Source organism: Lissotriton helveticus, chromosome 2_1, assembly GCF_964261635.1.
Source record: "Lissotriton helveticus chromosome 2_1, aLisHel1.1, whole genome shotgun sequence".
NCBI lineage: Eukaryota > Metazoa > Chordata > Amphibia > Caudata > Salamandridae > Lissotriton > Lissotriton helveticus.
Window position 1 is genome coordinate 345,495,664 of NC_136059.1, and position 13,342 is coordinate 345,509,005.

At 46.2% G+C, this 13,342-nt stretch overlaps 1 protein-coding gene across 1 annotated transcript in view; it reads left to right on the forward strand.

The window, feature by feature from the left end:
* Positions 1-13,342, forward strand: part of IL7R (interleukin 7 receptor) — a 705,075-nt gene that overhangs the window by 653,796 nt on the left and 37,937 nt on the right. Inside the window, exon 7 of the mRNA XM_078674941.1 lies at positions 10,712-10,787. Within this exon, the coding sequence (XP_078531067.1) occupies positions 10,712-10,787 (76 nt within the window). The remainder of the gene's footprint in view (positions 1-10,711; positions 10,788-13,342) is intronic.

Here is a 13,342-nt window from a genome sequence, read left to right on the forward strand (position 1 = left end):
AGTTCAACATAGACAGCTTGAACTTTTTGTTGAAAAAACAGGGCCAGTTTGTCCACAAAGTTTTGATCTGGGATAGAAATTATGTCTCGGGGGCACTTCGCAAGTTTTGCTACAGTTTTGAATAGTTCCTTCGAGGAGTTCGAGGCCTCGTGAATTTTTTTGGTAAAAAAAGCCGATTTGGCATGTATTCATTTTAATTTATAGTCTTGCAGAGCATTGGTGTATTCCTTCCTATGCTGAGCACTATAATTGGATCTCCAGATCAGCTCCTGGCGTCGGCATTTGATTTTGAAGAGTTTAATATCAGCTGTGTACCAAGGTGAAGTGACTAATCGTTTCCTTCAATTCTTTATTTCCTCAGGGGCCAACTCATTTATAGCCTGATTAATCCACAGGTCGAATTTGTTTGCCCCATCATTGCTATCATCTATCGAGGGGGCATTATTGGACAGAATTTTAGTTAGCTCGTTTCCCTGAATTTGCTTCCAGGTCCGTGTTTTAAATAAGAGGGGATGATCCCTACGACGGGAAATAGGTAGGTTAATTTTTATCTTAAAATGGATGGCCGCATGATCTGACCACGGAATGGGCTGGACCAGTCCTACATCAATATGGTCATTATTGGTGAAAATGCCATCAAGCGTGTGGCCAGCTTGATGCATAGGTTTTGATACTATCGGTTCCATCCCAAATCCCTGCAGGTTATCGATTAAGGCGGAGGTGTCTGAGTCATTATTTTCCTCTAAATGAAAGTTAAAATCTCCTAGCACTGTAAAAGTAGCAGTGTCAAGGTAGGATTCCAAGAAGGTTTGGAGTGCTCTAATAAAAGGGGCTCTTGTTCCAGGTGGTCTGTATATCAATATGCCTGATAGTAGTTCTTGATTGTTACCTTTAATGCTGAAGGACATAGCCTCCGCCGCCAAACCAGTTTCTGGTTTGAAGTTCACTTTAAAATGTGAGCGATATATTAATGCGACTCCTCCCCCAACTGCTCCTATCCTGTCTACTTGTGCCGCTGAGTATCCAATAGGGACAGCGGTGTTCCAATCTGGTCCTGAAGTGGGAGACGCCCACGTTTCTGTGAGGAAAACATACATCTCGGATGCCCACAACTCATCTGCTGAGTTTCTCAGGGATCCTCTTTAATGCCCACATGACTCCTTTAGCCAGCATCATCCGCTTTCATGACCTCAACATCCTCTCCTACACCGACAACACACAACTCATTCTCTCCCTCATGAATAAGACCCCCAGTACCCAGGTCAAGTTCAATGTTTGCATGATTGAAATCGCCCCCTCGATGAAGACCAATTGTCTGAATCTTCAGGAAGAGCTCTTCATTATGGGATTCCACCTGGAGGCCAACAGAACTAAGACTTTCTACAACCACCCATGCCAAGAGCCTTGGGCTCGTCTTAGACTGAAAACCCAGCATGACTGACAAAGCCAACACTGTCACCGCCTCATGCTGAAGATGCTGAGGACAATTTTCAAATGGCTCCTAATCAGCACCCGGAAAACTGTCACGCACACTTTTATCACAAGCAAGTTGGGCTACAGGAACATCCTCAATGCCTGGATCAACAAAATAAACTCCCTAGAAAGCTGCAGACCATTTACACTCAGTGGCCAGAATCACTCTCAACCCCCTACATTGCACTCACATTTCACCACACCTGAAGGAGCTCCACTGGCGCCCCATGCACAATTCAAACTCCTCGCCCACCCTTCCAAGGCACTGCATAACACTGACCAGCCTACTTCAACAATTGCATTTGGTTTCACAAGCCTTCCATACACCTCCTCTTGTCGAGACTCCTACTTGCATAATCCCAAGCATACAGTAAACCAGATCCGACAGTGGAGCATTCTCCTACATCACTCCTAAAACATGGAATGATCTGATGCTACAAATAGAAGTGTCCTCACTCACAAGAACCTGGTTTTTCTTTTATCCCACTAGGCCCTAGGTTTAACTAGACTCACAACTGCTCACCACTGGGATACTGTTGGACTTGGCCTTGTTGGCTTAAGTCCACTTAAACTTTCTGCTTTTCCCCTAGACCGTTTTCCTGACAGAGAGCTGTGAAGTTAGATGCTGTAGGTACTTGCCACTGCTAATCAGTGTGCAAGTACAGCTGTTCCCTGTATAAATTGTAGTGGTGTTTGGTTGTCTCTGATTAGTATGTTTGCCTTACTAGCAAGATCCCTAAGTGATGTGCACTGTGTGTGCCAGAGCTATTACTAAAGAAATGCGCAGAGAGCGAACACTGGTCTTCAGTGTAGGGCCTGCAGGCATTATGCTAAATTAGCATGTTGTCCTGACAAGTGCTACCACTTGTCAGGCCTTACTTTCCCTTTTACATACACATGGGGCACCCCTGTAGGACATCCTGGGTCACCCCTAGGCAGGGTGCAGTGTAGGTAAAAGACAGGATCTGTGCCAGTGTGGGTGCTAGGCCCTGACAGTGGAAAATACTCCATTTCATTTTACCTGGTGAAAGGCCATCCTGCCCATAGGACAGAATGGGGGAGGCTGGGTTAGTATTGTTAGCCTAGTTTCCCAAGAATTGGAAATGGATCAGTGAAGTTTGGTATGTCTGAACTCACAGCGTCATAACACATCTTTTTGGGTAGATGGTTTTGTCGCTGTGTGCCCAGAAACTGCTGTTTGAGAAAATGGCAAGTTTGTGGTTTAGACCTTTTTGTGTGTCTCAGCAGAATGTGAATTGCCTGCCTGGACCTGGGAGAGATGAGAAAGGCTGAGGGAGGTTGTGCCCCAGGGGAGGGGTGGAGATGGTGCCAGGCTGCCCTGCACCTGGAGCGGTGAGAAGGAGAGGCTTTGCTAAATGAAGATGCCTGGTTCAGAGCCATAAAACAACAGACCCATCTCCCTCTGAGTGATTAAAGATCCAGGCCCCCAGTATCAAAAAGATGACGGTGACACTGGGGGAGGAGATTCACAAGACTGATTTAGGGAGGGGTCGGGGACCCCTGAGCACAAGGAAACTTCAAAGACAATGAGGGATATAACTGGAAGAACTGTAGCCCCAAGACTTTGGTTATGTTGATGATGTCGTCGAGAAGGGTCTCTGTATCATTCAGAGAAGTGCTGGGAGGGCCTTGAAGACGCTGCGGACTGGTCGAGTCTCTGGCAGCTTTGACCTGTCCGCGATCGGGAAGAAAACCTCTGCTGCAGAGTTGCTGGATAGGCTGCGGGAGACACTTGACCCTTGATTTGTGTTCTGGAGCTTGTGGGAAGTTTGTAGCTCTTGACCGAGGAGCGACTGAAGGGGCGCTGCAGTAGTTTTTGTCTCCCCTTCTTCCTGAGCAGGACTTTGCTGTGTGCTGCGTCCTGTACCCCAAGGGCCCGAGGGGAGCTGGCTCCCTGTTCGGAAACACATAAACATAAAAGTTTCCAGGAAGTCTCAAGTGGCGTGGTGGTGGGACCGTGTCGTGGCAGCCTTATACCTCCGAAGGGGTGCCTAAGGTGATCGTGGGCACACAGAGCGAATCAAGACTCTGACGCGCAGTATGCGTGTCTTGGTGTGGCTACAAGTGTTGGAGCGCCTGTGGATTGTGGGCATCGTGGAAGAGAGCCGAGATTCAGGACGTGCAGGTGTTGCGTGTCACAGTGCAGTCCAGGCACTAGTGAAGAGTGCTGGGACATCGTGGGCACTAAGAAGGAGCGAATCTCCAACATGCGGGTCGGCGTGTGGTGGTGCAGCCAGGGTGTTAGTGGAGAGTGCCTGGTACCTCGTGTGCACCAGGAGTAGAGGTGAGACTCAGACGCACAGTGGCATGTCATGGTGCGACCCGGGCATTAGTGGAGAGCTCCTGAAGACTATGTGCTCTAGGGGACGGAGTGAGTCTCGGACGCACCGGGGGTGCGTGACGGAGGTGCCATCGGAGGTGCTGGTGAGCAGTACCGGGGAGCGGTAAGCAACAGGGAGCGAAGAAGTCGTAACAGCGCTGGAGAGGAGGGCCAAGGGATCGGGCCCTCAAAAGCAACGTGAGGTAGCACCAGCGTCGTGTGGAAGGCTTTGTGGAAGGAGTTTGTGCTGAACATTGCCGGCCCGGACCAGCAGCCCCGCATGAGCTGAACTATCGGCCCGAGAGCACCATGCACGTGGTGTCAAGGTTCTGGAGTTAGGCCAAGCCACTGCAGCAGGAGAGGAGAGTGGGGTTGCACCTCCCCCCAGGTAAAGTGGGGCGGGGTGTAGGCCTGGAGGGACACTCTCTCAGGCTCTTGCTGGTGGCAGCTGTGTGTGCCTGTTACGTCGGCCCAGATCTCGGTCTGTGCTGGTCCTGGATGGGGCAGTACAAGGGCCAGGGCCCGGAGTGGAACTTGGGTGTCATTGTTGATCCCTGTTGGAGACAACCGGTCACACAACTTCTAAAAACAGTTGTATAACACTTAGTATATTTGCTGCTAACGAACTATCGAACTATTGGACAACGTGTGACACTAGAGGTGCTTAACGAATTCAGGGGTTAGTATGCTGCGCACTACGTAATGTTTCTCTTGCACGATACAGGATCATAGCGTAGCTCACTGCATTGGTTGTTTACTGCACTGTACTGAATTGCAATGTGATGCATTACCTTATTCCTTCCTTGCACAGGGCATGCTGGTGGTGATACGCATTGCATTGTCATCCTATCGCACTATACGTAATTGCAGCGTGACGCATTACTGTATTTCTTCCTTGAACAGGGCATGCTGGTAGCGAACCGAGTTGCATTATCTTGTGTTGACTCAGTACATGATCTTGAGGCTTCGTATTGCATCGTTTCACTGAGGCACTGTACAGGAACCCATCGTTAAGTAGTGAAGTATTCTGTGTATTTTGCAACGTGTGTGAATCTAGTGATGCGACGTACCTAACCTCTTGGTTAAAAGTCAGAGTTACTGTTGGTTAGAAGTGGTGGTTGGGGATTCGAACTGCCCAACCCACCGGCAATATTATTAGCCAGGGTATATATGTGGGAGTTGTATCGTGTGGTCATTTTGTATATCTTTTTATATAAAGTATACTTGTTTTATACAAACTCGTGTGGAGTCCATTTGTGGTGATATCATTGGGATTGCTGTGGGTGTGGTTGCACATACTGAACACTTGTGCCTTGGATATAAGCCTGGCTGCTCGTGTCAAGCTACTAAGGGGGTGAGCAGGGCTGTCTCGAACTGTGTCCTTTCTTGGACTAACGTGGGAGCGGGGAGGGTCCGGGTTGTGCACTTGACAACAACGGTGCGCTCGGGAATGCCGGCTTCTAGCAATACCCACCCAGGTGATAGTGCACTCTGCAAATCTGCAAAACATAATATAAAACTTGTAATACATTGGACATGATATATCTCACATTGTGATGGAGTAACTTATATGCCAAATACTATACCATAACTCTAGATGACAGACAGCACTATCAGACTTGCTCAATGAAAGACATATCTATTTACAAATTATGTTGAATAGTTTATTACGCAGAACACTGAGATTGTATGAGACTTCTGACCAAAGCTCCAGGGAGTAAATTACTGCTTAGTAGCAGTAAGAGCAATATATTCCAAAGGTTTTTCTTAACAATGCCTTAAAACTTCCTCTCATAACACGGAAAATAAAACAGGCAATGGAGTGGCATGCATCTTTAAGACCTGATTTGGAGTTTGGCAGATAGAATAGGGTAGCAGAGGATATTACCTTCACCGTTCTGATGGACCGCCATCCACCCAATTTAGAGCGGTTCGCCAGCCCAGCAGACAACTTTGTACATTGAAAGGGACTCCTATTGCTGTAGTTACCTTTCAACGTGCTGAAAGTTTGGTGCATGTCTTCCATCAGTTTTGAAGGACATACGCCAAACTTTCAAAATGTTTTTCCTTTTTTTTCTTCAAAACAAACTCCCTCAGGAAGAGGACAGAAAAGAAAATACATTGCACCACCCACCTAAAATATGGTGGACAGCATTATCAACTTCCTCCGATGGCCCATATTCCATCAAGCCTTTGAAGCAACATATCCATTGGTTGTGCCAGCTGGGGCTTCATTCACAGAAATCTGACAGTCCGCCTGGCTTTAAATCAGGCGAGTGGACCAATGGTTTGCAGGACAAGGTACTCCACCGCATTTGCTCTAAGTCAGGCACTCATTATTCAAATAACACTTGAAATGCACAATAAAACTTACCTCATCTTTTTCCTTTTTTAATTTTTTGTCACCTCTCGAATTTTTCAATTGGCATACATAAATAAACACCTCTCATCTCTCAGGGAGCAACATACCTGCGCCTTTTTATCTTTAATAAATGGAGGGCACCTAAATTCAAAGCATACAGTGTAGTAAATCAACTGCTGGCTATCCTTCAGCCAGGTTTCAGATCTGACCATCGAAACTGTCCCATGCCTAAACTATTGCCATAACCCAAAGCAGTACAGATACCAGAAGCAATCAACTTTCTTACACAAAAATCTAAAATGATTTGTTTTGTACCCAGTCCCTTGATAATGCATGCAAAGAGAGTATAACAGTGCAAGTATTTGGCACTTAGCCAATATACTAAAACAGAGTGGCCCCGTTTTAGATGTCACATTCAAACAGCTCAGGACATCATCTTCACACAACTCTTTGTGGATTTTGCGTTGCACAGTTTATCCTTGTTCACACAACACAGAGCTCCAGTTTCAGGACTCACCTATCAGGCCCCAAAAGCTGTCTGGTTGCGAAAGACCTATTGTTGGCTTACCAAGAACCTACAATGGACTTACAATCCCCCTCCCCCCCATTGATTACCAGTGATTGGCTTTATTTTCATTCTTTGCTTGCTTCTTATTCAGTGGCTTACCTTGTCCCATCTTGTCCATCTCATGTTTGTCCTAGTCATGGAACACTATGTAGCATCCTTTTGTATGATGTACCCTTCCCATGTTCAGATTTAGACAAATATTTTTTACTTTTCACTAAGGACTCCATGAAAGGGCATATGTTTCCTCGCTCTCTCTCCCCTTTCTCTCTCTGTGCTGCTTCTCCCTTCAGATCCCTCTACCTCAGGTCATCTGTTGCCTCTTTCGATAAAAAAAAATGGCTATATTTGCTCTGTATTGCAAGGCATGATAATACGCAGTATCCTGTTATGCCTTTCTCTTGTTTGCATTAATCGGCGAAGAGACACACAGCCACAAGAAATAGATAAAACATTTGAGACATAGCTATAACGAAAGGATACTTTTGTGTTCACTCAACATGCTTGACCTCATGTAATGTGCAATGTTATTAATGAAATATTTGTCCTTCTGCATACTGCTGGTTTAAAATTGAGAGGCCTTGCAGAAGCAATGTAAAAAGTAAAAAAGCTGTGAAACACGTTGGCCTAGTTATGGATTCTCATTGAATACAAAGAACAAGATATTGGATCTTCAACTTCAATTAAAGTATTGACGGCCATATTAACAAGAACGGCGTTAAAATTATCGCCGCTGACGCGGCAGGAAACTGCATTCAGGTCTACAAAGTTTATTTGGACTATACAGTCTATAAACAGTGCTTCAAAATCACAAATTACACAATAAACAGTAAAACAACATCATAATTAATGAGTTAAAATTGTTCCTTCCTTAACTTCCAGCCATAAAAAATATCCTAATACGTTTCATAGGTTAAAACAAGACTCTTTATTGGGTGTATTTCAAATTACTTTAGCTTGTTGCATGCTGTCCCTGAGGCACAACTTTAAACACAACACCATACGAATCCACGGTAAGATCATTTATCCTATTTTCAGCTGTGCTTCCTATGCATATCCTGCAATAAGGCACCCTTTGGAATGCTATTCGCATTAAAAAAATTATTTTACTTTTTTCCTAAACCTTCCCATAGCACTGGCTATATCTGCCTTTAGCACATGCAAAATTATATACACAACTAGCAGCCCGTCCCAACGTTGTCCGGGTATGAAATAGAATGTGTGTATTTGGAAAGGCAATTTATTTAAAAATCTCGGGGTAGACAAAATTTTTTGTTTCATTAGAATAGGGACGGAGAAGGCCCAGCTGCAGCCCTGGTTGATGTTAGCAGGCACGTGTAATTGGTGTAGTGACCTGCCGCCTGAGCCCGGCTACAGCCCTGGTTGATGTTAGCAGGCGCGTGTAATGTCGTTGAATGAGAGAGTTATCAGCCGCGGATAAATCCGTTTAATGAGAGAGTTGAGTGACAGCGAGTAGGAGTGGCTGCAGTAATTGTCCCCGCAGACACGCTCATTTGCGTGTTCCCCCGCTTGAGGCCCAGATGCAGGCCTGTTTGATGTTAGCAGGCGCGTGTTCCCCCCCTTGAGGCCCGCCTGCAGCCCTGGTTGATGTTATCAGGCGCGTGTAATTAGTGTACCGATCCGCCGCCTGAGCCCGGCTAGAGCCCTGGTTGATGGTAGCAGGCGCGTGTAATTTCGTTGAATGAGAGAGTTCAGTAACAGCGCGCAGGAGAGGCTGCAGTACCGTTACTTACCAGGCCTCCAGGTGAACGCGTTTGTCACGCCCCCAGCACACGGCCACAGCAGACGATCTTCTGATTAATGTACGACCCACATGGCATGAAGGGCGGAACGTAGCCCACGCCCCCAGTGTTTCTCACGCCCCCAGAGTGCCCCTTGATGCGGCGCAATTACGTTCACATGGCATGAAGGCCGGACACACGCCCCCAGCGTTTCTCACACCCCCAGAGTGTCACACCCCCAGCGTGCCCCTTGATGCTGCGCAGCAACGTAATTGGCGCTTGTATGTACGACTCACATGGCATGAAGGGCGGACACACGCCCCCAGCGTTTGTCACGTCCCCAGCATTTGTCACGCCCCCAGCACACGCCCACATCCCACGATGTGATGGCCATACCACACGCCCCCATTGTTAGTCACGCCCCCAGCCCACGCCCACAGCACAACGCAGACACGCCCACAAGGGACTACTTTGCTGGCACGGTTCTTTTACCTTTTAAATGTATAGAGGAGTTGGCCTAACGGCTAAGGCGCTCGACCTCGGACCTGGGGTTCTGGGTTCGAGTCTTGGTAATGACGCCAAACATCCTGTGATTCTGGGCAAATCACTTAATCTCCCTGTGCCTAACAAAAATGAATGTGTGTCCTCATGTAACGTAACTGGTGCTATGTAAAGCGCTCTGATACCTGATTCAGTTCGGGTCAAATTCGAGCTATATAAAACTCTGCAAAAAAAAATATATATGGTGGCCGTCTGCATAGCCTATGTCCTTCTGCTGCAACTGCCCTTTCCAACGCTGTATTGGGTGTTGTGATTGGTGCTGTGGTTACTGAAATTACCCGCCTCAAAGGTTTGGGCTCTCTCTTTATAATATTAGTATGGATTATGCAATTCATCTTCAATTATCGATTTCCAATCATGGTATATACTGTATTTTTATTATTATTTGCCCTCTGCCAACATGTGTTTTGTTGTATTTGGGCGTCTTGCCCCACGACTTCGTCAGGGCTAGAAATCAAACAAAAAAGTCACAGGCTGAAAACTGTCACGCTGTAGGACCAATAATTAGCCTCTATAAAACAGAAACTTTTTGGGGGGAATTTTTTTTAGGGGTGGGGACAGTTTAGGGCTCAGGGCGGTGGCAATGAGGTCGTTTTTGGAAGGGGCAGCAGTGTTTTAGGGCTCAGGGCATGGGGGAGGGTCACTGGAATTTTTAAGGGCTGGGGCTGGGTTTGGGGGGTCGTTTTTAGCGTGGGGTGAGTTTTAGGACTAGAGCGTGGAACTGACTTTTGTTTTCGCAGGGGGCAGGGTTTTAGGCCTCAGGGCAGGGGAAGGGGTAGTTTAAGGGCATGGTGGGTAGGTTTTAGGCCTCTGGGCGAGGTAGGGGGATAGGATTTTAGGGCTTAGGGTGGGGTCGGGTAGTGGTGATCTTTGTAATTGTAATTCTGAAGCTTATAAAGCGCATGGTTACACTTATCAGTGTGTCCCCGCGCTGAATAAACCGCTGAGGAACCCGTCCTGGCCTGTTCCTGCGAGGCGCCCAACTCCTGGGCACCCCCCTGGTGAAGCCAGGCATCCTTAGCGATTAGGGCCGGTGTGGAGACTAAGCAAGCTATTGCCCAGAGTTGCAGCGTGGGACCCCATGATTACAGTAGGCACCGTGCCGAGAATTATCGGGTCCGCGGACATTTGAGCTCAAGACCCTGCCGCAACGGGAATTGAACCCTGGTCCCGGGCCAGACCTCTGCATCAAGGTCTGCCGCTCTAATCAGTGAGCCACACTCCTCCACTCCTCCTTTACCATGCATATCCCTTTACCAATCATGACTTTAAAACTAAATTGCGTGTTGAAGGCATGCATGGTAAAAAATGCATTCATGGTTGGGACCTCGTTGTAGAGGCACGCATGCTTCATTCCAAATGATGAATACTGCCATTTTGGCGGGGAAACTTCCGCCTTCCTGGCAGATGCATCTTGATATGAGAGACTGAGTTTAGCCTCCCAAGTTTCGGAGGAACGTCTGCCAATGCTATTGTTTTTATGTTTATTTCACACTACATTCATGACACTAATGTTTCTTTGGAGCTCTTATAAATTTAAATTACCAATGAAAATTTGCATATAACTGTACATTTCTACACTGCTTTGTACTGTTTGGCGTGTTTAGTGCCCGCTGCCTTTTTGCTGCACTTTTTAATGTTTGTTTTTCATATTTCTCTAATTTCAGAATTAAACCCTATGTATGGCCCCATATTCCAGATCATAAAAGTACTTTGGAACAGCTGTGTAAGAAGCAAAGAAAGGTTAGCAACTTCAGTCTACTACTCACTGTAATTTCCACTCTGTTACTATGGTCCCTAATAATAATCCAAAATAATACTCAAGATCAAATGACAGATTTAACAACAATGTTGATTAAAAAATGATAACAATGCAGTGGATGCCAGTGAACAATGTGCTCGGTGCTCTCTTCTTATGTGTGAGACACATATTTGATAGTGGTCTTCATTGTGCGGATCAAGTAAATGATCTATATGTAAACACCAAGATGACTGCAGAAATCTTGGAAGGGTAGCTGTTGTGTGGGTCCGTACTAAGGTGTCCAAGTAACCCTGAGGGGTAGTCCTAAGAAGGGAAGGTTCATGGTGAATGGGGTATATGTCACTGCTATGTGGGATAATAGACCATGTTGATAGAAAGGCTGGTTTCACCATAAAACTATCTGCACTGAGAAGTCTATAGGTTGATGAATGTTTATGGTCGGGAATGTCTGACAGCATACCTTCCGCTTAGACAATGAGAACTGCCACTGCATTTTTGTGTGGTCTCCCCCATTTGTTTGATTTTGCTGGTTATTTAGCTCAACTATGCACACTGAAATACTAATTGATATATACATGTACACACACACTTACATACATATGTAATATATTGTTTTTTATTAGGAAAAGCATTTTTGTGTTGTTGATAACTTTGGTACCGTTTGACGAATCTTCACAACATTTTCCAAAAAAGAGCTACTTTTAGCCTAGTTTGTGCATCAAAGGTTTGGGGGGATCCGGCAAGAGTGTGGGGGGGCTGGGAACATGGGGTCCCAAAACTCAAAATCCCCATCCATTTTCCATAAACTTTTTTGGACAGCGCTACTGCTGCTGAACGGAATAACACCAACTTTAGTTGGAAAATTAATTGTGTTCCAAAAAGTTTGCTTTTTGTTATTTGGTGTACATCCGTTCAGTAGTTTTTGAGAAATTAAGGTGCAAAAGTATTTGTATATCTTGATGGAGGGTTCAAGGGACTTTAACGAGAATCGATCTTACCCAATTTTTAAAAATAGAGCCTTCTGATTGGGAGCTTTTTTTCCCTTGGCCCATCTTGTTACCGAATGACCACAGCTCCCGCAGGACCGAGCACTCTGATTGACTGCCAGCAACATATAAAAAAAATGTTGCTGGCAGCCATTACAGGATTCAGGGACTTAGTCCCCTGTCCTGTAGTTAAAAAGCTTTTTTAAAACGTATAAGGGAGCAGGGTAATGATACCCTGCCCCTCTAGTCCCGGTGAGGGGGTACCACTGCTGGACCACTAAGGGACTGTGGAATCACAGCAAAAACAAAGAAAATGTCAGCCTTCCATTTTTAGGTCTCGGCCAAACAGCGCTTGCGCGTCTTGAAGAGATATGTCGGGACTCATTTGCAATATTTGACACACAACAGCACAGCAAGCCTTCCTGCTGCGCTGCCGTGCAGCAAAATAAAAGGTAACATATGCACCGTATCTACAAGATACGTCGCATTTCTGTCCTTCGCCGACTCACAAACAGCAGTCGTGTGCCGGCGCACACACTCTTGCTTATTTTGCAGGGGTCCCTGCACTGAGAGGATGATTGTTTTTGTGCAGGAAGGGAAACCTTCCTGCACAAAAATATTCATTAAAGTCATTTTGCTCTTTCTATGTGTGCTGAAGAATGCAGCATGCATAGAAAGAGGAAAAAACAAGAAAAGTAAAAGTATTTCTCCTCGTTGCGCCTCCTTAAGCCTTCCCTTGGGAGGCCTAGGATTCTGACGTATTCCCAGGTTTACAAAATGTTGTAAATCTGGGAATACGTCAAACTCCATGGATGTTGCTTGGGAACACTCACAGCAACTCCCATGGAACCACCCTTTTACGCAGTTATGTGTGAAAGGGAAACATATTTACAAGAACATTAAAAGTCATGCAGGGTGACTTTACATGGCCTTGTAAATATGGGGAAGCTGATTGCGCTGCTGGTGCATCAATAAAAGTGATGCCCTGTCAGTGGAATTGGGCTTGTAAATAAGCCCTTTTGTGTTTAATTTGTGGGCTCCAGCCCACCCACAGGCTTCCCATTTGCTTGTTCGATCGTCTGTCTCATATTGTTTGTCACCATTTGTCCCTGGCATGCACGGTCATGCCTCTTCTTGTGTTTAGCCCTCCCCCCCAGAGCATGGACCAAGTACATCTAAACATCCTCTGCTCCCATTTTTAGGACCATTTTAGGCCCTACTTTTTTCTTTCTTTTTCAGCACTCTCCCAAGTGCCACAGTACACCAGCTCTGTCCCCTCCTTCCCCGCCCTCATTCTCCATCTACAGATCACCCCGTCTCTGCTTTTCCCATTCTTGCTGCTTTCCGTTTCCCCACCTCCTCTGTCCCATCTCTGCTTGCTCCCTCGCACCTCCCAGTGCTTGCCCTGCCCACAATCACCCCCTTCCAAAGACCCCTTCACTACTTTTAACCCCCGTTGTAGTCTGTTTCCTCCTAGTGAGATGTGATGTTATGCCTTTTAATATCCCTTTTGCTGATGTGGTGATTGGAGCATGTGTGCACAGCTGCTA